We start from the raw sequence: 17,585 nt of genomic DNA, 5'->3' as shown, positions 1-17,585 counted from the left end.
TCCTATCTGAATGCTAACCAAGTGGGAGGAGCATTCGGGGCAGGGGGACCGGCCTGTGTAAGAATCCCGTGACTGAGGGAAGGCAGCACAGCTGGTGTGAGGAACAGAAAGGAGACCAGTGTGGCCCGAGTGGGTAGAGAAAGGAGAAGTGGGTCAGGTAGGTTGGGGAGTGGTGACCAGAGTTCTAAAATCCTGGGTGCATGGTCAGAATATAACCAAATGTGTTACTTAGTTCCAAGGTCAATGAAGTAGGAGGAAATTTAAGTAAAAACAAATTAACCAGCAGTTCATGAGGAGGTCAATTCACTACAATAAATATTCCCCCCAATCTCAGAAGACGAAGGGTGAGGCCATGTTTGTTGAATGAATGAGAGAAGGATGGCGGAGCGATGACCGAGGGTCCAAGTGCTTCCGGCCTGGCTCCCAACCAAATTGCCCCCATGGCTCTTCCTTCTGGTTGCCATGGCATTCCGCCCTGTGACTGGCACTGTGCCACTGTATCTGTGATGGTTGGCTGCTTGCCTCTCCCACAGACTCTGAGCTTCTTGAAGGCAGGGACCTTGCCTTACTCTTTCTTTTGTCCCCAGGGCCAATCACCGTGCCAGGCATAAAACTGGGGCTCGGGAAGTGTTGGCTGAGGGACAGCACGCTGTCCTGTCCCTATAAACTCAACCAGACTACGTGGTGATCAGGGTGACAGAGTGAGAGGTTGCCTAAGCCTTCTATGCCCTCAGGACTAAGCAAACATTACGGGAGAGCCAACTGCATTAAACATCTGTTTGGTGGCCAAATCTTAAACTTGTTCTTATAGTGATCAAATCCAGGTCTTTGTGTTTCTTGTGGGTTTTTCTGTGGGTGTGTCGAGCTCATCCTTCAGCAGGAAAATCCAAAGGATGAATCGCTGGTCCTCCCCATGAGCCTATGATATTATTCTGAGTATGAGTAACTTTTGTATTTCCAAGCTACCGTGTGCACACCCATCATTTCCATTTGTTCCTGTACCACCTCGGTGAGATATTCAACTAAAAAAGGCTAAATGATTCATCCAAGGTCACGTGGCAAAGAGGCTTTTCTCCTGTATTCATTCCCACTGCCTTATTCCCTACCCCAGCACTTTGCTTGACCCACCTTGCGAGAAGATGGTTTTCAGCAGCCACGGTCTGGGAGATGCTCCCTTAGCTGTTTGGGCCTTGTTCCTCTGAGAAAGCAAGGGCAAGCTCTGGTGGGAAGCCAAGGGGAGGGGTGGGATCTGCCAGAGGCTGCCGGGATTTAGCCTCTACCAGAGAAGGGAGAAGAGCTGGATAAGCCAGATCAGCTTTCTCTTGCCCTTCCAGAAGCAAGCTGATACAACGTGCATCTACAGAGCCATGACCCAGACAGGAGCCAGGAGCAGTCAGGAGGTTTGCTGAACTGAACTGAAGACAGACAGAAGCCAGACAGGGAGGGAAAGCCACTTCCTCCTGAACCCAGGGCCAGGGAGCCTGCAGCTTGGAGACAGGCTAGTGCTGTCAGTGAGTCTTGGATGCATGTGACAGAGGCTTCTACAAGATGTGAGCCAGAGTCCTGGAGTCTGGAGCGACCCACCCAGGATGGGGCCCTGTTGTGCCTTCTTCAGGAGAAGGCCATCAAATCAACCGTTCCTCTTCTCCATTTTTCCCCATTTGTAGACCAAAGCTATGATAGAACTAAATGGTCAGATGCAAAATGAAAGAATCATGACGTTTTCCTGTATTTTAAAAATTCACTAAAAGACCGCTGAGTGCTGAGTTTGGGGCATTTACTGAAAAGTGAAAGGGCAGTCTCTGTTCTCAAGATGTTGACAGTCTAGTTAGGAAGGTAAGCTGACAGATGAAAATTATTCTTGAAAAAGAATGTGGTTAAGCGTCCTAAAGAGAGAGGATTAGAGTCTGCCTTAATGAAGCCAAACCACAGGGAGGACCAGCAGAGGGGACATTTGTCTTGAATGGCACCTGGAATTAAATTTGGAGGACAAATCCATGGCAAATGCCTAGGATTCTAGGCCATTGAGCAGTTTCCATGGCTGCAACCTTCTTTTCTGATCTGGGAGTATAATAATAATCAGGTACTTATTAGGGATGGGCACTGCACGAGCCCTTTGCAGACACCACCTCAGGTCATCGACAGAACGGCTCCGAGACAGGTATTCTTAGCCTACTTTACAGCTGTGGAAAGGGAGGCCTTCAGAGGTTAAATAACTTAACCAAAGTCAGTCAACGGGGAAGAGTTGGAGGTGGGGTATAAACTCAGCTTGGATGTACAATTTTAAATGTTACAGAAATCTGTAGACAGCCATATTCCCAAAGTGAAAATCTCCTCACAGATCCTGGGGGAAATGCTCGATTGTTCCTTGGAGCAGTGCATGTGCTGGGTGCCCCCCTGCCTCTCCCCGTCTCGGGTGCCAGCCTCCTAGACTCGAAAGCTCCCTGGGAGGGACAGAGACCCACAGCTCCAGGCAGAAGGTAAGATTAGGGGAAAAAAATAATCAAGACCAGGCATCTCGGAGTCCTGGAGAAGCAGAGGAAAGTCCCCTGGGCCAAACATGTCTGAGATGTCTTCTAAGTCAAATGTCGTGGTCCTAGTCTCAGTCCTGAGCTTCTCTGGACTCTAGGGAGGTTCCTCACTCTCACAGGTATGATTAGAGACTAGCCCAATCCTTTCAGTTTATATACCACATGTTACCAGTACTTACTGGCAGAGCCCCTAGGCTCTTTTCTCTTTGTCTCTGAATGGGTCATCTTAGTGCCAACACCGTCAGTAATTTCCCTCGATTGCAAAACTCAAAAAATCTTAACGACTGTTGTGTACATCCTCTGAGACTGTCAAGCCTCGTTTCTGCTCCATCTGCGGTACCTTCTGTGATAGAGGCCTGTGGGCATGGGTAGGGGGCAGAGAGCAGAGCAGTGCGTTTCTCAGGTGTTGACATCAGACGCTGCTCTTGCTGGCCGACCATCTGCTTCCTCGCTGGAACCCCTGGCACCCCTGTCACAGTCAAGGCCAGCAGCCATCCATTTTGTCTGCCAGGCTCCTTATCGGCCTGGCCCACCGGCAGCCAGAGCTAAGCTCCTTTCACCTGCTGGCTGCTCATCTGGGACATGGGAGGCGTGAAGAAGGGCCTGCCATGCGGCGAGGAGCCAAGACCTTCCCTGCCAGAGCTCCTGCAGATGAGGGTCATGCTAGGTCCGCCCCAAGGTCTCATGCCCTTCCTCACCTCTTGGGGTAGCGACCACATGTGCTATGTGGCTACCAGGGGGAGACACAGAGAGAACAGGTGGGGAGGCCTGCAGAAAGTGCTCGAAGTCACTGCTTTTCTGTCCTGATGGTGAGGAGCTGGCCAGCCTCACTCACTTTCCTCCTCTTCTTCCCGCACCTTCTAACCCTCTGCAGCCCCGTCTCCTAGGCTCCACCCTCTCCCGTGCCCGCCACTCCTTTTTAGAAACCAAACCCCTGGTTTGGAGAGCATGGTAGATTCCCATAGCAATGGGCCTTTTAGCGGTTTCCATGGCAACCAACACCCAGACCGTTTAGTTGCTAGTCAACTGACAGCTGTAAGTGAATAGGCTTCAGTTTGGAATCTGAGGGATGGGCCAGGGGATTCTCTTCACAGAAAAAGACACAATCACCCAAAATGACTCAACTCTTCTAAGGATGCTGTTAGGCAGTATCTGTGGAGAGCCAGTGCCACCTTCTATCTCAGGTCACACAACAGTGCCCCTCCCATTCCCCACACACACACACACACACACACACACACTCTCTCTCTCTCTCTCTCTCTCTCAATGGGATACCCCAGGCTTTTAAATCTTCCAAGCTCCGTTTCCAGTTGTCTCCTTCCAAAGGGCCCTTGGGAGAAACACTTGTTCAAGATGACGGTCACCTCAGTGACGTATCTCGCACATAACCCTTTCCTGTGTCAGTGCTCTTATGTACCCTGACCTTGACCTCATACCAACCATTTCACCCCCAGACTTCCAACTGTGTTATTAAATAATTATCCTCAGTAAGCAACCCAGTCATTTCGGCAATATTTGCTTTTTGGATTCTCAGACACGAATGGCTAATCCTAGATCATCTTCCCTTGGCCTGGACCTCACCCAGGTCAAGCCACTTTTCCTACATCTGTGGGTTTTCTCAGAGAATGGATTTACATCAGCCTTTGCAAGGCATGATTAAGATCAATCTTGTTTCTTTTTTAAAAATCAACTAAGATTTTAAAACCAAACATACAAGCTTGGAAATTACTCCATGCTTATTGCTTTTCATTACTTCCAGATCTGACCGAATGTCAGCCCTCCCACCTAACCCTCTCCCAAACTGGAGATACTAGATACCGGGTTCCTGTTCCTTTGTGAGCAGGCTTTTTTAATGACCGGAGTCTGGGATTGTTCTGGCCTGGAATTCATGCAAGAGAGGAGCTGTGTCTGAGCCTCCACAGCTTGCTCAGTGGACTGGAAAAGTAGGAGACCGTCATTGGAAAGAGCGTGACCTTTTTTAGGTGGCCCAAGGTTCAGTGCTTCTCAATGCTTTAATGACTCAGGGGGCGCTTATGAACCGTCTGTACAGAAGACGACCTTTCAAACTAATCCCCCCACGGGAGCGCTCCCCAGCTCACAGGGCAGGCTCCGTTTAGCCTCACAGTGGCTGGTAAACAGTTCATAAGCTGTTGCATCACCTTCCTGCTCTGCCTGAAGGATGGGCGCTAGCTGCGCTATTTTTCTTCTGTCTTCTTTAAACATGTGAGGGCACGAGATGGAACACAGGGTGGGCCGCTGTGAGCTTCGAGTGCGCTCGGTGACAGAAGCAGTGTTCTGGGAGCAGAGAGAGAGCGGGCACACATGAGAACTGAGCTTTTTCCAGGCATCTCAGTAAGTTCCATGCAGAGGAAGAGCTCATTTTTTTGGAGGTGATCTATCAACGCACATCAGATTGAACCTTCGGATTTTTCCTGCTGTTTCTAGGTGAGAAACAAGATCTACCTCCTAGAATCATTGCTAACATCTACCAAGTATGCACCATGGGCCGGGGGGACATTCTAAGCGTTTTCCATGAATCAACCCGTTTAGGTGCTGTAGCCCTGGTGTTCATTATACCTATATATAGGTATACCATTAGACCTCTTTAACAGATGAGGCAACAGAAGCACAGAGAGGTTAAGGGATTTGCAGACTGCCCTGGTAGTCCTATGAATTGGTGAAGACAGGATCCAACTACCAGCTGTCTGAAGCCAGAACCCAAAGCAGTTACCTACCTCCAGAGTCGTCCGGGTCTGACAGACCTAGGGCCCATCCTGGCAACACCCACAAGTGGGCTGACTCCCTGGACACAACTTGAGAGGATACGCAAAGTGTCTCAGTAAAGAAGACAGTGGCTGAATGGTTCTGGGAATTAACTAGTAAGTCTTGGCTGCTGCTAATTTTATTCCTGATCTGTGCCTGTCCCCTGGTGGTTTTCCTGGGAAACTCACAAGCCAAGGAAATCCAAGGTTCTAGCGAAGTTAGTGGGATGAATTGAACTGGACCACATGACTTACTTGCTGCCTAGGCACCCCAATCTAAAAGGGATGGCCTTTCAAGGTCCACATTCCCCAACTCATTCATGAATAGGGCTGTCGCACCTGTGACTGCTAAACGGTGATGGACAGTACACTGATTAAAACAGGCAGTGAAATACACGCCCCATGATTATACTTGCACTTCAAAAGCAATAAACACCAAGATTTCATTAACTTGGCTGTTATCTGCCACAACTGCCCCTTTCATTTTTAAGCTTCTAGGCTTTCCTCACGGTTATGGCTCCCAAAAGACTACTACGCTTCGTGCCAACCTGCAACCTCTTGCTCTCTGCTCCCTGCCCCCCGCTGAGTTCCCTTGACCTTTCACATGTTATCACTGAACTAGGTGGTGTTTGCTTTCACCGCTTCTCTCAAGCACATCTGGTGGTGTCGAGTGTGCAAAATAAAGCAAAACTATCATGTTGTTTTGTCCAAAACAGATAGGCCAAGTCTAACTGGGCGAAGAGGGAAGAAAGGGCAGTGACGGAATGTGTCCTGTGTCTACTGCACTGTGGGACCATGGGACCGGGTGTCTGCCTTCCGCAGATCTGGGGGAAAACACTCTGAAAGAAACAGGTGACCACCACCAACATGCAGAAGACAAGACTGCCAAGTTTTATTTACTTCAAAAGGACATTTCCAGGGGCATCAGGAAGCCACAAGTTAGTGTTGTTAAAAAAAAAAAAAAAATCAAACATCTGCTATCAAGTGCTGCGTTTAATGAAAACCACCTAAGACAGAAAAGGAGACAGGAGATCACCATAGACAGGGGAGTTTGTGTGGCAGAGCACCTCCCCTCCACCGAGAGGCTGGGCACCGCCGGACAGCAAGTCACTGTCATCCAGCGGCGGAGTTGAGGCGCTGGCCCAATGCGCTGAACTCAAGGAGGCACTTGGAGTCGAGGAACCTGAAGATGTGATATCTCAGGAGGTGGGAGAGGTCTGGAACCCACCCTCTGCTGCCAGGGCCCATAACCCGAGGGCAAGTTATCCCACAGCCCTACACAGCCTCACTCGGGTCCTCACTGCTGGACCCTCCTTCTCCTAACAGCAAGAAACACTGAAGACAATTCAAGCCATGCCTAAACCCCTCCTTCTCTCATCTCTCCCCTACCCCTTCACAAAAGATACTACAAGGGCAATAGTTCAGAGCTCTCAGGAAAGGGGGTCTGGAACCCTTTGGAGGCTGAGAGGCATAACACAGTGGTATGGAAATTCCTTTCATCTTATGGCACTGATCTAGGTTAGACAGGATTTCTCCTGTGCTCTCTCACCCCCCCGACGGACATACTGGCAGCAGCAGGTCTAGCCTTCGATCTGCACTGGGATTTCCCAGCAGAAGAGATGCTGGCCTTTGTCGCCCAGGAGCTCCCACTGCACCACCAGTTTGATCTGGAGAAAGAGAAAAAGAATTGGGAAAAATGAAAGCAGGACGTCGCCTCAATCCAGAACAGGTTTAACTATGACTCCTAGTAACAAACTGCCTAATTCCTCAGCTCTCTCTTCTTGAATCACGCCCTCAGGAGGGCTGCCTGGGATGTGGGCGCGGCCGGTGCACTTGAGCTCACACGAGCAAACCAAGTCCCACGTGTGATTCACTGTTAGTGGTGCCACACGCTCACCTCCCTGACTCGTGGGATTTAATTCCTAAAGCGTTCTTGTCCCTCTGAGATGAACGGTACATGACAAAGCCTTGCGAGGGAGGTAATTTTACATTTAAACAATTTCTTATAGATTTGGCAGTCCAAGCCAGCTCTTTCCAAGCATAACCAATTAGGAGCAGAGAGCAGAATGTCCCATTCGTAGGCATAACAAAATACCTTGTTACTGGTACTGAAGATGTCAACACACAAAGGATGTCAGAAGAAGTTTAGAACAATATGAATAATTTCTGGAACAGTAACGCTTTGTAGCAAAATAGCTTCAGTTGTAACTTGAACATTTTTTTTTTTTATAATAACACACCTCATTAGAAATCTCTGCTTTGATTTGTATAGTATGGACTGCCCCTTCTAATTGTTTTTTGAAGATTTAATTTATTTATTTGACAGAGATCAAAAGTAGGCAGAGAGAGAGAAGAAGGGAAGCAGGCTCCCCACTGAGCAGAGAGCCTGATGTGGAGCTTGATCCCAGGACCCTGGGATCATGACCTGAGCCGAAGGGAGAGGCTTTAACCCACGGAGCCACCCAGGTGCCCCTGTCCCTTCTAATTCTTAATAAATCTCTGATAATTTTCCAGTCCCTTCTTATGTAGATAATTGCTTACCTGTTATTAGTTATTACCTCTAATTTGTACGTTTCTTTACAACACGAGTGACCAGGAAACCTGGCTTCTGGAAACTTGTTTTTTAAGACTAGAACACATTAACTACTGTTTCACTTAATGCCTAAATTAACATAGTTTAAGCCTTTTTTCAAATGAAATGTTATTCACTTAACAATAACTACCATATACAAAATGCCTATGAGGTGGCAGGCCCTAATCAGACACTCCATGTAAGGGACCAGAGACTCAGAAATGCCAGTGATTTAACAGATACTCTGCAAATGAATCTACAGACCTGTTCTTGACCTGTAGGGTCTCTGACATTCCACAAACACAGATACCCGCTATTAGAATCTCTTTGCAATGTTCTTCAATGACTTGCCACTCCTAAAAAATAAATGGCTAGGCTGCTGCTGGGTTCTCCTTGATTTCCTTTCCAAAAAAAATGCAGCTTGTTTTCCTTTATGGAAAACAGGAATCCCTTTACTTCCTTCATTCTTATCAGGATTCCTTTTTTTTGGTGAGTAAAGCCATAGAGGTTTAGTAAGGGAAGATACAGGAAAAGCTCTCAGGAGTGAGAGGGGTCCTGACAGGGCTGCCCATCAGGATTCCTATCTTAAACACACGCCCATTCCAACAGGTTCTGCCTCATAAGTGTCTGGAAGGAAAAGAAGCAGGTATAGCAGGGTGAGTCAGAGGGCAAGGTAGGGGCTGGAGACCGATGCAGGGGAGAAAGAAGTGTGTGGAGAAAGTGACCTTTCTATTATGGAGCTGGGAGACTACTGTTCTCTTAAGAGATTAGTGGAGAAACCAGGACTTTCTGATAACTTGGCATCTTGAACTATTTGGTATCTGCCTACAATCTTTTTTTTTTTTTAAAGATTTTATTTATTTATTTATCTGACAGACAGAGATCATAAGCAGGCAGAGAGGGAGGGGGAAGCAGGCTCCCTGCTGAGCAGAGAACCCAATGCAGGGCTCGATCCCAGGACCCTAAGATCGTGACCTGAGCCGAAGGCAGAGGCTTTAACCCACTGAGCCACCCAGGCACCCCTGCCTACAATCTTTTAACAGTGCCTAGGTTTTGGGGGTCACAAGGCCTGGCTCTAGATCGAGATGTAATGTTTCTGAGCAGAGTGGACTCTGTTCCTACTGCTTAACACTGGAGGCTCAAATTTCTTCACTCATAAAGCCGATGTAATATTGCTCAGCGAAGTGTGGTCAGGGGATGGAGGCAGACACTGCGTATCAAAATGGCGTCAGGAGGCGACAAAGAACAGAGGGCCGTGGTGAAGAGGATCTGCCTTACCTCAGGATTCCTAAGACTCCCACTCATTTCCTCACCCCCCGAGCTTCTGTGCTGCATCACAGACAGATGAAGGACCCCGACCCCAAGCTTCTCTTCCTCTCCCCTCAGAGTTCTCATCTAGTCACAGGCCTTCGGCATCCCAAACGACAAGGTCACTTACGGAGGGGTACTCATTCTTCACGGGCAGTTTATTCAGGTAGCTGTAGGTCTTGTCTTTTTGGATGGGGCAGTTGATTCCACTCTTACAACCATCAGCCTCAGGAATGGGAAAGGGAACTGGGACGCCCAACACGATGCCATGCACCACAGCTTTGCTACTTTGAGACAGAATATCTAAGAGGAACAAGAGAATTAGATAGTAAAAGGAACGGCCTATTTCAAAACCCTAAGGAAAAAATTAAGATACGGTCCCAAGCAACGGCATTGTGAGGAGAACAAATCATCAAGTCTGTATTTCTTCATTCCTGGGGTCTATTTCTCTTTGTGGTTATGCCTAATACCTCTGTGAATGCTACAGACTAAGTGTTCACGCTAAAAACAAAACAAAAAAAGCAACCAAGACAGTTGTTTTCTTTGCTCTCACTCCCACCTTGCTCTTAATGGTCTTCCGGTTTCTTGGGGGAATCAGAGCTACGTGAATAACCTTATCCAACAAAGTCACGGAGGTTTTTGGCAGTGAACTTTGTTAATTATATCAGCTTCTGTCAAGTGTACAGGGTATCTTATGGAGTTTTAGAAGACTGGTCTCTGGATTCTCAAATGCCCTGCCCGCGGGATTCCATTAGAAAATTAAGAACAAAATGGAAAGGGAGCTCCACAGAAATGCCATGGGCTGTAACAGGAAGAGAGAACCCTTTAGAAACTGGCTAAGATTAGAAAGAAGAGGTATATTTCTTGCTCTCCCTCTAACCTCTATATCATAAGATGGGCAGATAGAAGAATAAATACAATAAAATTAGGGCAACTAACTAGCTGTTAGGTTATCCTGGAGATCCAGAGTACTGGCTCTGTTTCTCTCTCTTTCTTTCTTTCTTTCTTTCTGGATTGGGCATTACTCTTGTTTACAAAGCACATTTTTGGTTTGGGACAATAGAGGGGGCAGGGTAACAACTCTAGGATTTAGAGCTGTCTTTAGGCTGAGGAACAGAAGATGACAGGCACATTGAGATTTCTTATTAGACTGTCCCATCTAGTTCCACAGGACAGAAAGTGAGGAAAGGATTCAAAGTAGATGCCCTTTCTAGAAATGAAGCTTAGATTTTTTTTTCTTGGGTCCCCAGTGAATTCCCGTAAGAAGGTAAGTCTGAGCTTTGCACAGGCAGGAAGGGAGGTCACGGACGTCCTGACTGCAATGCCTCTGCCCCACATCCCGCGTTCATTCCAATACTTGAGACTTGTTAGGCTTTAAGATAAACTTGAAGGCAACAGCCACTTTTACTCACTACTGGTGAAGGTGACATTGACACTGTAAGACTGGCCTTTGTGCAGTTTGCAGGGCTGGGTGGGGCATGGGTTCACATTCAGTTCCTTTATAACGCCAACCCCAGAACCTGTTAAACAAAAAGAAAAAATGAATTAGAATAGGAGGGAAAATAAACCACCTATGCTGTCCTCTACTTAATGGAAATGTGCCCTGCTCTCTGGGAAACTCTTCATATTTGATGGCTGAAGGGGAAATGAAGAAAATCGGGTAAGTATAAAAAGGCCGCCGCCCTGCTCTCTATCTTCTTGGGAGGGCTACACCAGGGAAAGTCATCCCCACCCCTCCTTCCATTCCCATGCAGGATTTATTTTTTAAAATTTTTTATAAAAGATTTTATTTATTTATTTGACACAAAGAGAGAGAGAGACAGCGAGAAAGGGAACACAAGCGGGGGGAGGGAGACAGGGAGAGGCAGGCTTCCCACTGAGCAGGGCAATGTGGGGGGGAGAGGGGGTCGCAGGAACCTGAGCCCAAGGCAGATGCTTAACGACTGAACCAGCCAGGATTTAAAGCAGCATACTTATGGCATAAGTGATGGCTCAGGGCTCAGGGCTGCCATGGAGACTGGCTGCTCCTGAACTAGCCCCCCACCCATGTTCTTCTGATCCTGTCCAGGTTTCGCTCCAAATTGGTGGTCACCGAGCTTTGTATACCCCTACCAGTGAAAGCAATCTTAAGAATGCATCTGCAGTATACAAGCGTATACTCCACTTCGGAAACACGCGTTCTTCAAAATAAGCGTCTCTGGGACACACCGTGTATCTCTGCAGTCTCAGCAAAGACAAAAGTGCTATTTGTTCCCAATAAATCCTTGCCCTAAATGGGTTCAGTAAAATCTTTCAAAATCCCACTGTCTGATCCAGGCCCCTGAAACTGGACAGCTGAATGGAGAGAAAGCAAGCAAACTGCCTGTTAACACCATCTACACCAAGGAAAGCTTTTTTGTTTTTTCTGAAGAGATTTTGTTTGCCAGAGAGAGCGCGCGAGCGAGCACGCACAACCATGGGGAAAGGCAGGCAGAGGGAGAGGGAGAAGCAGGCTTCCTGCTGAGGCTCCATTCCCAGGACCCTGGGATCAAGACCCAAGCTGAAGGCAGACGCCCAACCAACTGAGCCAGCCAGGCACCACCGAAACACCCTACCCGTCCCACCTCCCACCAGGAAGGCTTAAGCTCTGCCATTCAGCCATCAAGGCTGAGAGATAGGCTCTGGGACTGACACCTGGGTTTGCAAGCTCACAGGCTCCAGGACTTACTGCAAAACCTCAAAACAAGATACTTCACCCCTCTGGGGGAAAGTTAACAGTGACTGCCTCATAGGGTAAGTGAGCTAACACACTTAGAGCTCTTAGGTAAGTGTTTGCAACGTAGGAGCGCTATGTAGGTGTTCATTTACCATCTCATCGGGATTTGGTCCTCGAATTTAATCTAGAATAGCTGCGCCTGGGTGGGTTAGCAAGTTTCTTTTTGACACAAAAAGTGGGCCTCTCCTTTGCAGTCACCAGGTTTGCTCAGCCCATCGGATATGAAAAGAGAAGCTCATGTCGAAGGTCTTGGTCTTCTCAGCCTGTGCCTGCTCTTGGCTGGGACAGTTTCATCAAACTGACCAACACTGCTCCAGGGAGGTCTGTAAATAATAACTTGCAGTCCCTCATCCCCAGCTTGCTTCTCCATCATGAGCAAAGTTCTCAAAATACACCTGCAAGAACTCTCTTCTGCAAGCACTGTCTTCCACTCACTGTGTCCTCTTATCTTCTACAGACAGGAAAACAGATATCCGGAACTTGAATCAACAACCCATTGAAGATCAGTGCTTATGCTAGAGCTTTCAATGTCCACTTCTACCTGCTTCTTTCCAGAGTGGGTCACATGTTCTAGGAGGACCCGAGGAAAGCGCAGTACTTGGAGCTCCTTCATCCACTTTTACTGGCAAGAGGTGCTTGGATTTTCAATGTCCACAGAACAAACTGCTCAGTCCTAATCGGCAAAAATAGCAAAACCAATTTGCTTGGCTACATTGCTTACTTGAGGAAATACCACTCCAGGGGGAAGGGTCAGTGGTAAAGCAGCACTTGAAAACCCTTTGATGTGGGCACTGACGTTTTTACACTGTTATTTCCCAATTCAGAAGTCAATTGAAAATCTGTAACTGAAACCATCCTTCCCTTAAGAAGTTCTTGCCATAGGTGTACAGCTGCTTTTTTCAAATGAGCAGAACAGTATCTGGATTTGGTTTCCATAGTTGTTGTTTTTAATGTTAATTTAATGTTACCACTGAAACCCAAAGTGGTTCACAAACACCCACTAATTTCCTACAGCTTACTAGCTGTAAGAACTTGGTAAGTTACTCCATGTGCCTGATTCCTCATCTGTAAAACAGATCCTGAGGGCTGAATGAGTTAATAAAGTTAATATAACATCTTCATCCAAATTTGGCCACTAAGTTTAATGGAGGGAAAGGCAGTAATTTGAGGCGATAATAGCATCTTTCAAGTGCCTGTAGTTCAGTGGAACAGCATTTGTTAAGTATTAAGAGGCCTGGAGTCTTTACTCTTTCATCAATCCTGTCCCCTAGCCCAACTTTGTGTTTGCCTCAACATAAATTTCGATGATACAGTGGAGACTATCTATTCCCTCATTTACTTTTTCAACACATATATACTGAGCAGTTACTATTACCTGGGCACTAGATACAAAGGATCAAACTTAGTCTCATTCCCACTCTGCTGGGTGACTTTGGGTAAGTTACCCGACATCTCTGGAGTTCAAGAATTGACTCCAGGATCTCCAAGCTTCCTTCCAGCTCACAGATTCTATAAAATGTCTTCTTTCACTTACCATCCCACCTTTTCACTTCTGGAAAGTTCTGCTCGAACAAAGAATTCCATAGACTTGACTATTTAGTACCCGCCCCTCCCCACTTGTATTTCCCAAAAAAGATCCCTATCACAGAGAAAAGAGTGGGTTATGTGTCACAAGCTGTGACCAGCAACACGAGTTTTACGTACAGGAGGAAACAGTGATTAAGAATCACAAAATTATATAGCCCAAGGGAAGCGGCAATGGAGCAAATTATGAAAAGGAGAATTGGCTTTTGACTTGTCAGCAAAAGGGAAATTAAAAATATAAAAGCAAGCGGCGTGAGGAGGGAGAGGTCATCCAAGATACGAGGCGTACACAAAGTTCTGCGCCCCACCGCTCACGCCCCGCGCAGCACCGGGATCTCCAGTGGTTTGCCCTACAAACTTTTTAGGAAACTTCAGCAAAAGGCCCAGCTCCAGGTGGTGTTCAGGGACCCCAACCACGCGTCTCAGGAAAGAGACAAAGTTGTCTGCCGTTAGGTTTCGCCGCCCGCAGCTTCTCCCCGACCCCGGCCCACTCCAGCAGCTGAGCCTGGCCGTCGGCGGGACCCGCCCAACCTAGCCGGGGGGGTCTCGGCGCGGGGTTCCCGAGAGGGCGCGGGAATCTTGGGCAGGTTGGGGCTCACCGCAGTCCTTGAAATGCACCGGCTCCGCCAGGGCGGAGGCGCCGAGCGCCAGGAGCAGGAACGCGGCGACCAAGAAACGCATCGCAGCTAAACAGGTTCCAAGCGCGAGGAAGGAAGAGGGGATCGTCCCAGTCACAAGATAAACCTGCCGGGGCGGGCCGGGGGAGGAGCCTGGTCAGGCCACTCATCACCAGCATCCAGGGCGGGTCCTGCCCGCGCCCCGCCCCCCGGCCCGGAGAGCCGAGCTTGCCTCGGTCCCGCCCAGACGCCGGCTATCTCCGCCCATCTGGTCCGCTCCGCGGCTCCGTGGCTCCGCAGGCTTGGATCCATCTCCGCCCCGCCGCCGCCTCGCACAGACGCGCCTCTGGATTTTGTTGGTGCGCCTTCGCTTCCGTAAATGGTAGCATTTCTAGCCAATCAAATCTCTTCTCTTCCAGCACCACCCAATAGGTGCGCTCGGGGGCAGGGTCTCTGTGGGTCCCGCCTCCGAAGGCCCAGGTGGAGAAAAGGATTGGGGCGACGCGGGGGGCGGGGTTTGTGGAGGAAGATGGCTGCCGTCCGCGGGCTGTCCCTAACGGCCGCGGCGCTGAGAGCGGTCACTCCCTGGGCAAGGGGCAGGTACCAAGCCTACAAAGGCACCTGGGAAGGGTGTTAGGTTCTGCGCCTCCAGGACTAAGGGGGGAACGAAGGCCTGCGGGGGAGGCGAGGGCTTAGCGTGAGGCTGTCCAGGTGGAGGTCGTCAGGGTTGCCGGGAGGCTGTCCAGGTAGAAGTGACCAGGTGCCCCTCTGCTCCCGGGCTCATCCTCCTCCCATGTGCAGCAGGCTCCTCGCGGCCTCTCGAGGACCTCAGGCTCGTCGGGAAGCGTCGTCCTCCAGCGCCGAGGCCGGCGAAGGGCAGATCCACCTCACCGCCAGCTGCGTCCAGGTAGGAGGTCGGACGCGGGGCGGCGGTGCCCGGGCGAGGGCCAGGAGTGCGCGGACTTCCCCTTGGCCCACCCTTCTGCCACCTCTTGCCGGGCATTCTTGATCCCCGTTTTTGCATTTCAGAGACTTCTGGAAATCACCGAAGGGTCGGAATTCCTAAGGCTGGAGGTGGAGGGAGGTGGATGCTCAGGATTCCAGTACAAATTTTCCCTGGATACAGTTATCAACCCCGACGACAGGCAAGAAGGAAGGGGTGGGTCCTCAGAGAATGTGTGGGAGGGATAAAAGTGCACGTTTGTTTCGAATTTAAAAGGTTTGCTATGAACGCCCAACACCATCCTTCTCACGCAGTGGGAATACAGTGAGGACTTGTTGTCATGATTCAGAATTACTATATTAGAGGAGGGAAGTTGGCCTGCGTGGGTCCTTAGCATAGTCAGGCTGGACTGGATTCCAGGCCTAAATCCCTAAACCTTTACCAGTATTCATTCCTTTGACCTTTTCTGCCTCAGAGAAAAGCAGCACTTGTTAGAGGTAATAAGGAATGTTTCTCCTGTTTTGGAAAAACGGGATATGCACCCCAGGGCTCAGCGGGTATTATGGTTTTGGTGTTTATGATAGTCCTTAATGTCTTCCTTCTGTCTTTTTCAGGGTGTTTGAACAGGGCGGGGCGAGAGTGGTGGTTGACTCTGATAGCTTGGCCTTCGTGAAAGGGGCCCAGGTGGACTTCAGCCAAGAACTGATCCGAAGCTCATTTCAAGTGTTGAACAATCCTCAAGCTCAGCAAGGCTGCTCCTGTGGCTCATCCTTCTCTATCAAACTTTGATGTGATGACAGGTGACCCAGAGATTGCTGCCACTTGTACCAACTTGAGGAACCTAGGATTAGTAGAATTCTAGAGGTTTCCTTCCAATCATGTCCTTCTCTCAGTTTTATTTTCCTCAGTCCAGGAGTGTTGTGTTTTGCCACTGTTATTTTCAGAATATGAAGCTTTTACTCTTGATCTGTTTTTCACTCACACATTTCTAAGGCCAAGCCTCTAGGTGCTGTGATCTAAAATATACTAACTGGTTGAAATCTGCCCGCTATAATCTGTAGAGCCTCCAAGGTTCCAAAATTTGGAGTCACTTCTCAGGTGCTTGTACACAGGTGTGTAGCTATGTATAAAAGCTCCATTCTGAAGAAAGTCCTTAGTTACTTATTCCTTGTGTTCTGGATCAGGGTCACAGATTGGGTAGCTTGAACACTGGTTACTAGGCAAGAAAGGATGAGAAAAGCAAACGGAAATTTCTCTTTTTCATCTCACTCTTCCAGAATGTGCTAGTGACACCTTCTTTTTCTTTCTTTCTTTCTTTTTTTTTTTTTTTCCCTTTTCCTCCTACATCCTTATTTTCTGTGCTGCCCATTCCTGCTTCCCATTTGTTAGGGTAGATACATTTTCCTCTCTTACTCGCAGGTCTTCTGGATTCACAAAACCAGTAGTCCATCACCCAGGAAACTTAGATCTAAGCCCCACTAATAACCTGAATCATTTAAAAAATAGGCCTCATACTCTGTACTCACACAGACATTTCAAGATTCTGTGATTATTCAGTGACTGAGTCTTTTTAGGACATGTTGCTCTACTTATGGTGTAAAATGTCTTTGGTCTCATGCATAGCAGGAAGGGGTCCCCTTGTTGGTAAAGATAATGGATGGTTAGGGATTTTCTTTCAGGTTGGATTACCAGATAAAATGCAGGATGCCCAGTTAAATTTGAATTTCAAATAAATGATTTTTATTGTAAGTGTGTCCCAATTATTTTATGAGACATACACTAAAAATTACTTGTTGTTTATCTGAAATTCAAATTTAACTGGGCATTGTGCATTTTTTTTGGTTAAACCTGGCAACTTTATGTTAGGGTTGCTGAAAGAAAAGCTCTTGAAGCCACAAATTCCAATGAATTTCAAAGTACTTGTTTGGGTATGGCACTTAATTAGGCTACAGAGCTAGAAATTGTTGCTGTAAGTGTGTGACAGTGCTGGGGGACCCAGAACTTCATGGACAGACAACTAAAAAAAAGACAGAAATACCACCACCATGACAAATGGTTTATTAATGCTCATGTGGGGAAACCACAACCAATTGCTTCTGGAAAAATTATTGGTTAAACTCTTGTTTTCCTCAATAGCCTAAAAGTTCATTACAACAAAAACTTGCATTTCTGGACTGGATTGGAATTAAGGTCATTCAGCAAAAGAATTTACCATTAAAAAGGGAAATGTAGATTTTAGAGACAAGATGAAGCTTGGGTACTTATATTTTCAATATGGGAAAACCTAGGATTTAGAGAAAGCAAGCTGTTGTGTGTACAGTGTGTACAAAGAGGAAGGAAGGGACACTCAGAAACCTGACCTTTGCGGATTTCCATGGGAGGAGGTAGAAAAGAGCATATCCCGGGAACGTCTGTTTAAGTTTACTAAGACATTTAAAGTTGCTGCCCATACCTGGGCCTAATTAGATTTTCAGCTCAGACTAAGTCTTTTCATCCTCTTTAAAAAGAGATTT

General features: G+C 47.8%; 2 protein-coding genes across 4 annotated transcripts; one reads left to right on the top strand and one right to left on the bottom strand.

Moving 5' to 3' along the window:
* Positions 1-6,161: 6,161 nt before the first annotated feature.
* NPC2 (NPC intracellular cholesterol transporter 2) lies at positions 6,162-14,256 on the bottom strand. 2 transcript variants are annotated; one of them, XM_032344934.1, is made up of 5 exons: positions 14,112-14,256; positions 10,586-10,693; positions 9,304-9,476; positions 6,860-6,960; positions 6,162-6,476 (listed from the first exon to the last, which is right to left on the bottom strand). In XM_032344934.1, exons 1-4 carry the CDS (start codon positions 14,191-14,193, stop codon positions 6,874-6,876), a joined length of 450 nt encoding a protein of 149 aa, XP_032200825.1. In that variant the 5' UTR covers positions 14,194-14,256; the 3' UTR covers positions 6,162-6,476; positions 6,860-6,873. The 2 variants fall into 2 exon arrangements, with proteins under 2 accessions (XP_032200825.1, XP_032200824.1); XM_032344933.1 differs by having other exon boundaries at positions 6,162-6,960.
* Positions 14,257-14,617: 361 nt separating this feature from the next.
* ISCA2 (iron-sulfur cluster assembly 2) lies at positions 14,618-16,463 on the top strand. 2 transcript variants are annotated; one of them, XM_032344935.1, is made up of 4 exons: positions 14,618-14,729; positions 14,931-15,036; positions 15,159-15,274; positions 15,687-16,463. In XM_032344935.1, exons 1-4 carry the CDS (start codon positions 14,659-14,661, stop codon positions 15,859-15,861), a joined length of 468 nt encoding a protein of 155 aa, XP_032200826.1. In that variant the 5' UTR covers positions 14,618-14,658; the 3' UTR covers positions 15,862-16,463. The 2 variants fall into 2 exon arrangements, with proteins under 2 accessions (XP_032200826.1, XP_032200827.1); XM_032344936.1 differs by having other exon boundaries at positions 14,624-14,729; positions 14,934-15,036.
* The last annotated feature ends 1,122 nt before the right edge of the window (positions 16,464-17,585 follow it).

Source organism: Mustela erminea, chromosome 5 (genome assembly GCF_009829155.1).
Source record: "Mustela erminea isolate mMusErm1 chromosome 5, mMusErm1.Pri, whole genome shotgun sequence".
Taxonomy (NCBI): domain Eukaryota; kingdom Metazoa; phylum Chordata; class Mammalia; order Carnivora; family Mustelidae; genus Mustela; species Mustela erminea.
The sequence above is the reverse complement of the archived record's forward strand: the minus strand, read 5'-3'. Positions and strand labels throughout refer to the sequence as shown.

Excerpts from the sequence above, each read along its gene's own strand:
- NPC2 (XM_032344933.1), bottom strand. The coding sequence starts at position 14,193 with ATGCGTTTCTTGGTCGCCGCGTTCCTGCTCCTGGCGCTCGGCGCCTCC. Across the intron at positions 10,694-14,111 it reads GGTGCATTTCAAGGACTGCG|GTTCTGGGGTTGGCGTTATA; the intron begins GTGAGCCCCAAC and ends TTTGTTTAACAG. Across the intron at positions 6,961-9,303 it reads TGAAGAATGAGTACCCCTCC|ATCAAACTGGTGGTGCAGTG; the intron begins GTAAGTGACCTT and ends CTCTTTCTCCAG.
- ISCA2 (XM_032344935.1), top strand. The coding sequence starts at position 14,659 with ATGGCTGCCGTCCGCGGGCTGTCCCTAACGGCCGCGGCGCTGAGAGCG. Across the intron at positions 15,037-15,158 it reads TCACCGCCAGCTGCGTCCAG|AGACTTCTGGAAATCACCGA; the intron begins GTAGGAGGTCGG and ends TTTGCATTTCAG. Across the intron at positions 15,275-15,686 it reads GTTATCAACCCCGACGACAG|GGTGTTTGAACAGGGCGGGG; the intron begins GCAAGAAGGAAG and ends TGTCTTTTTCAG.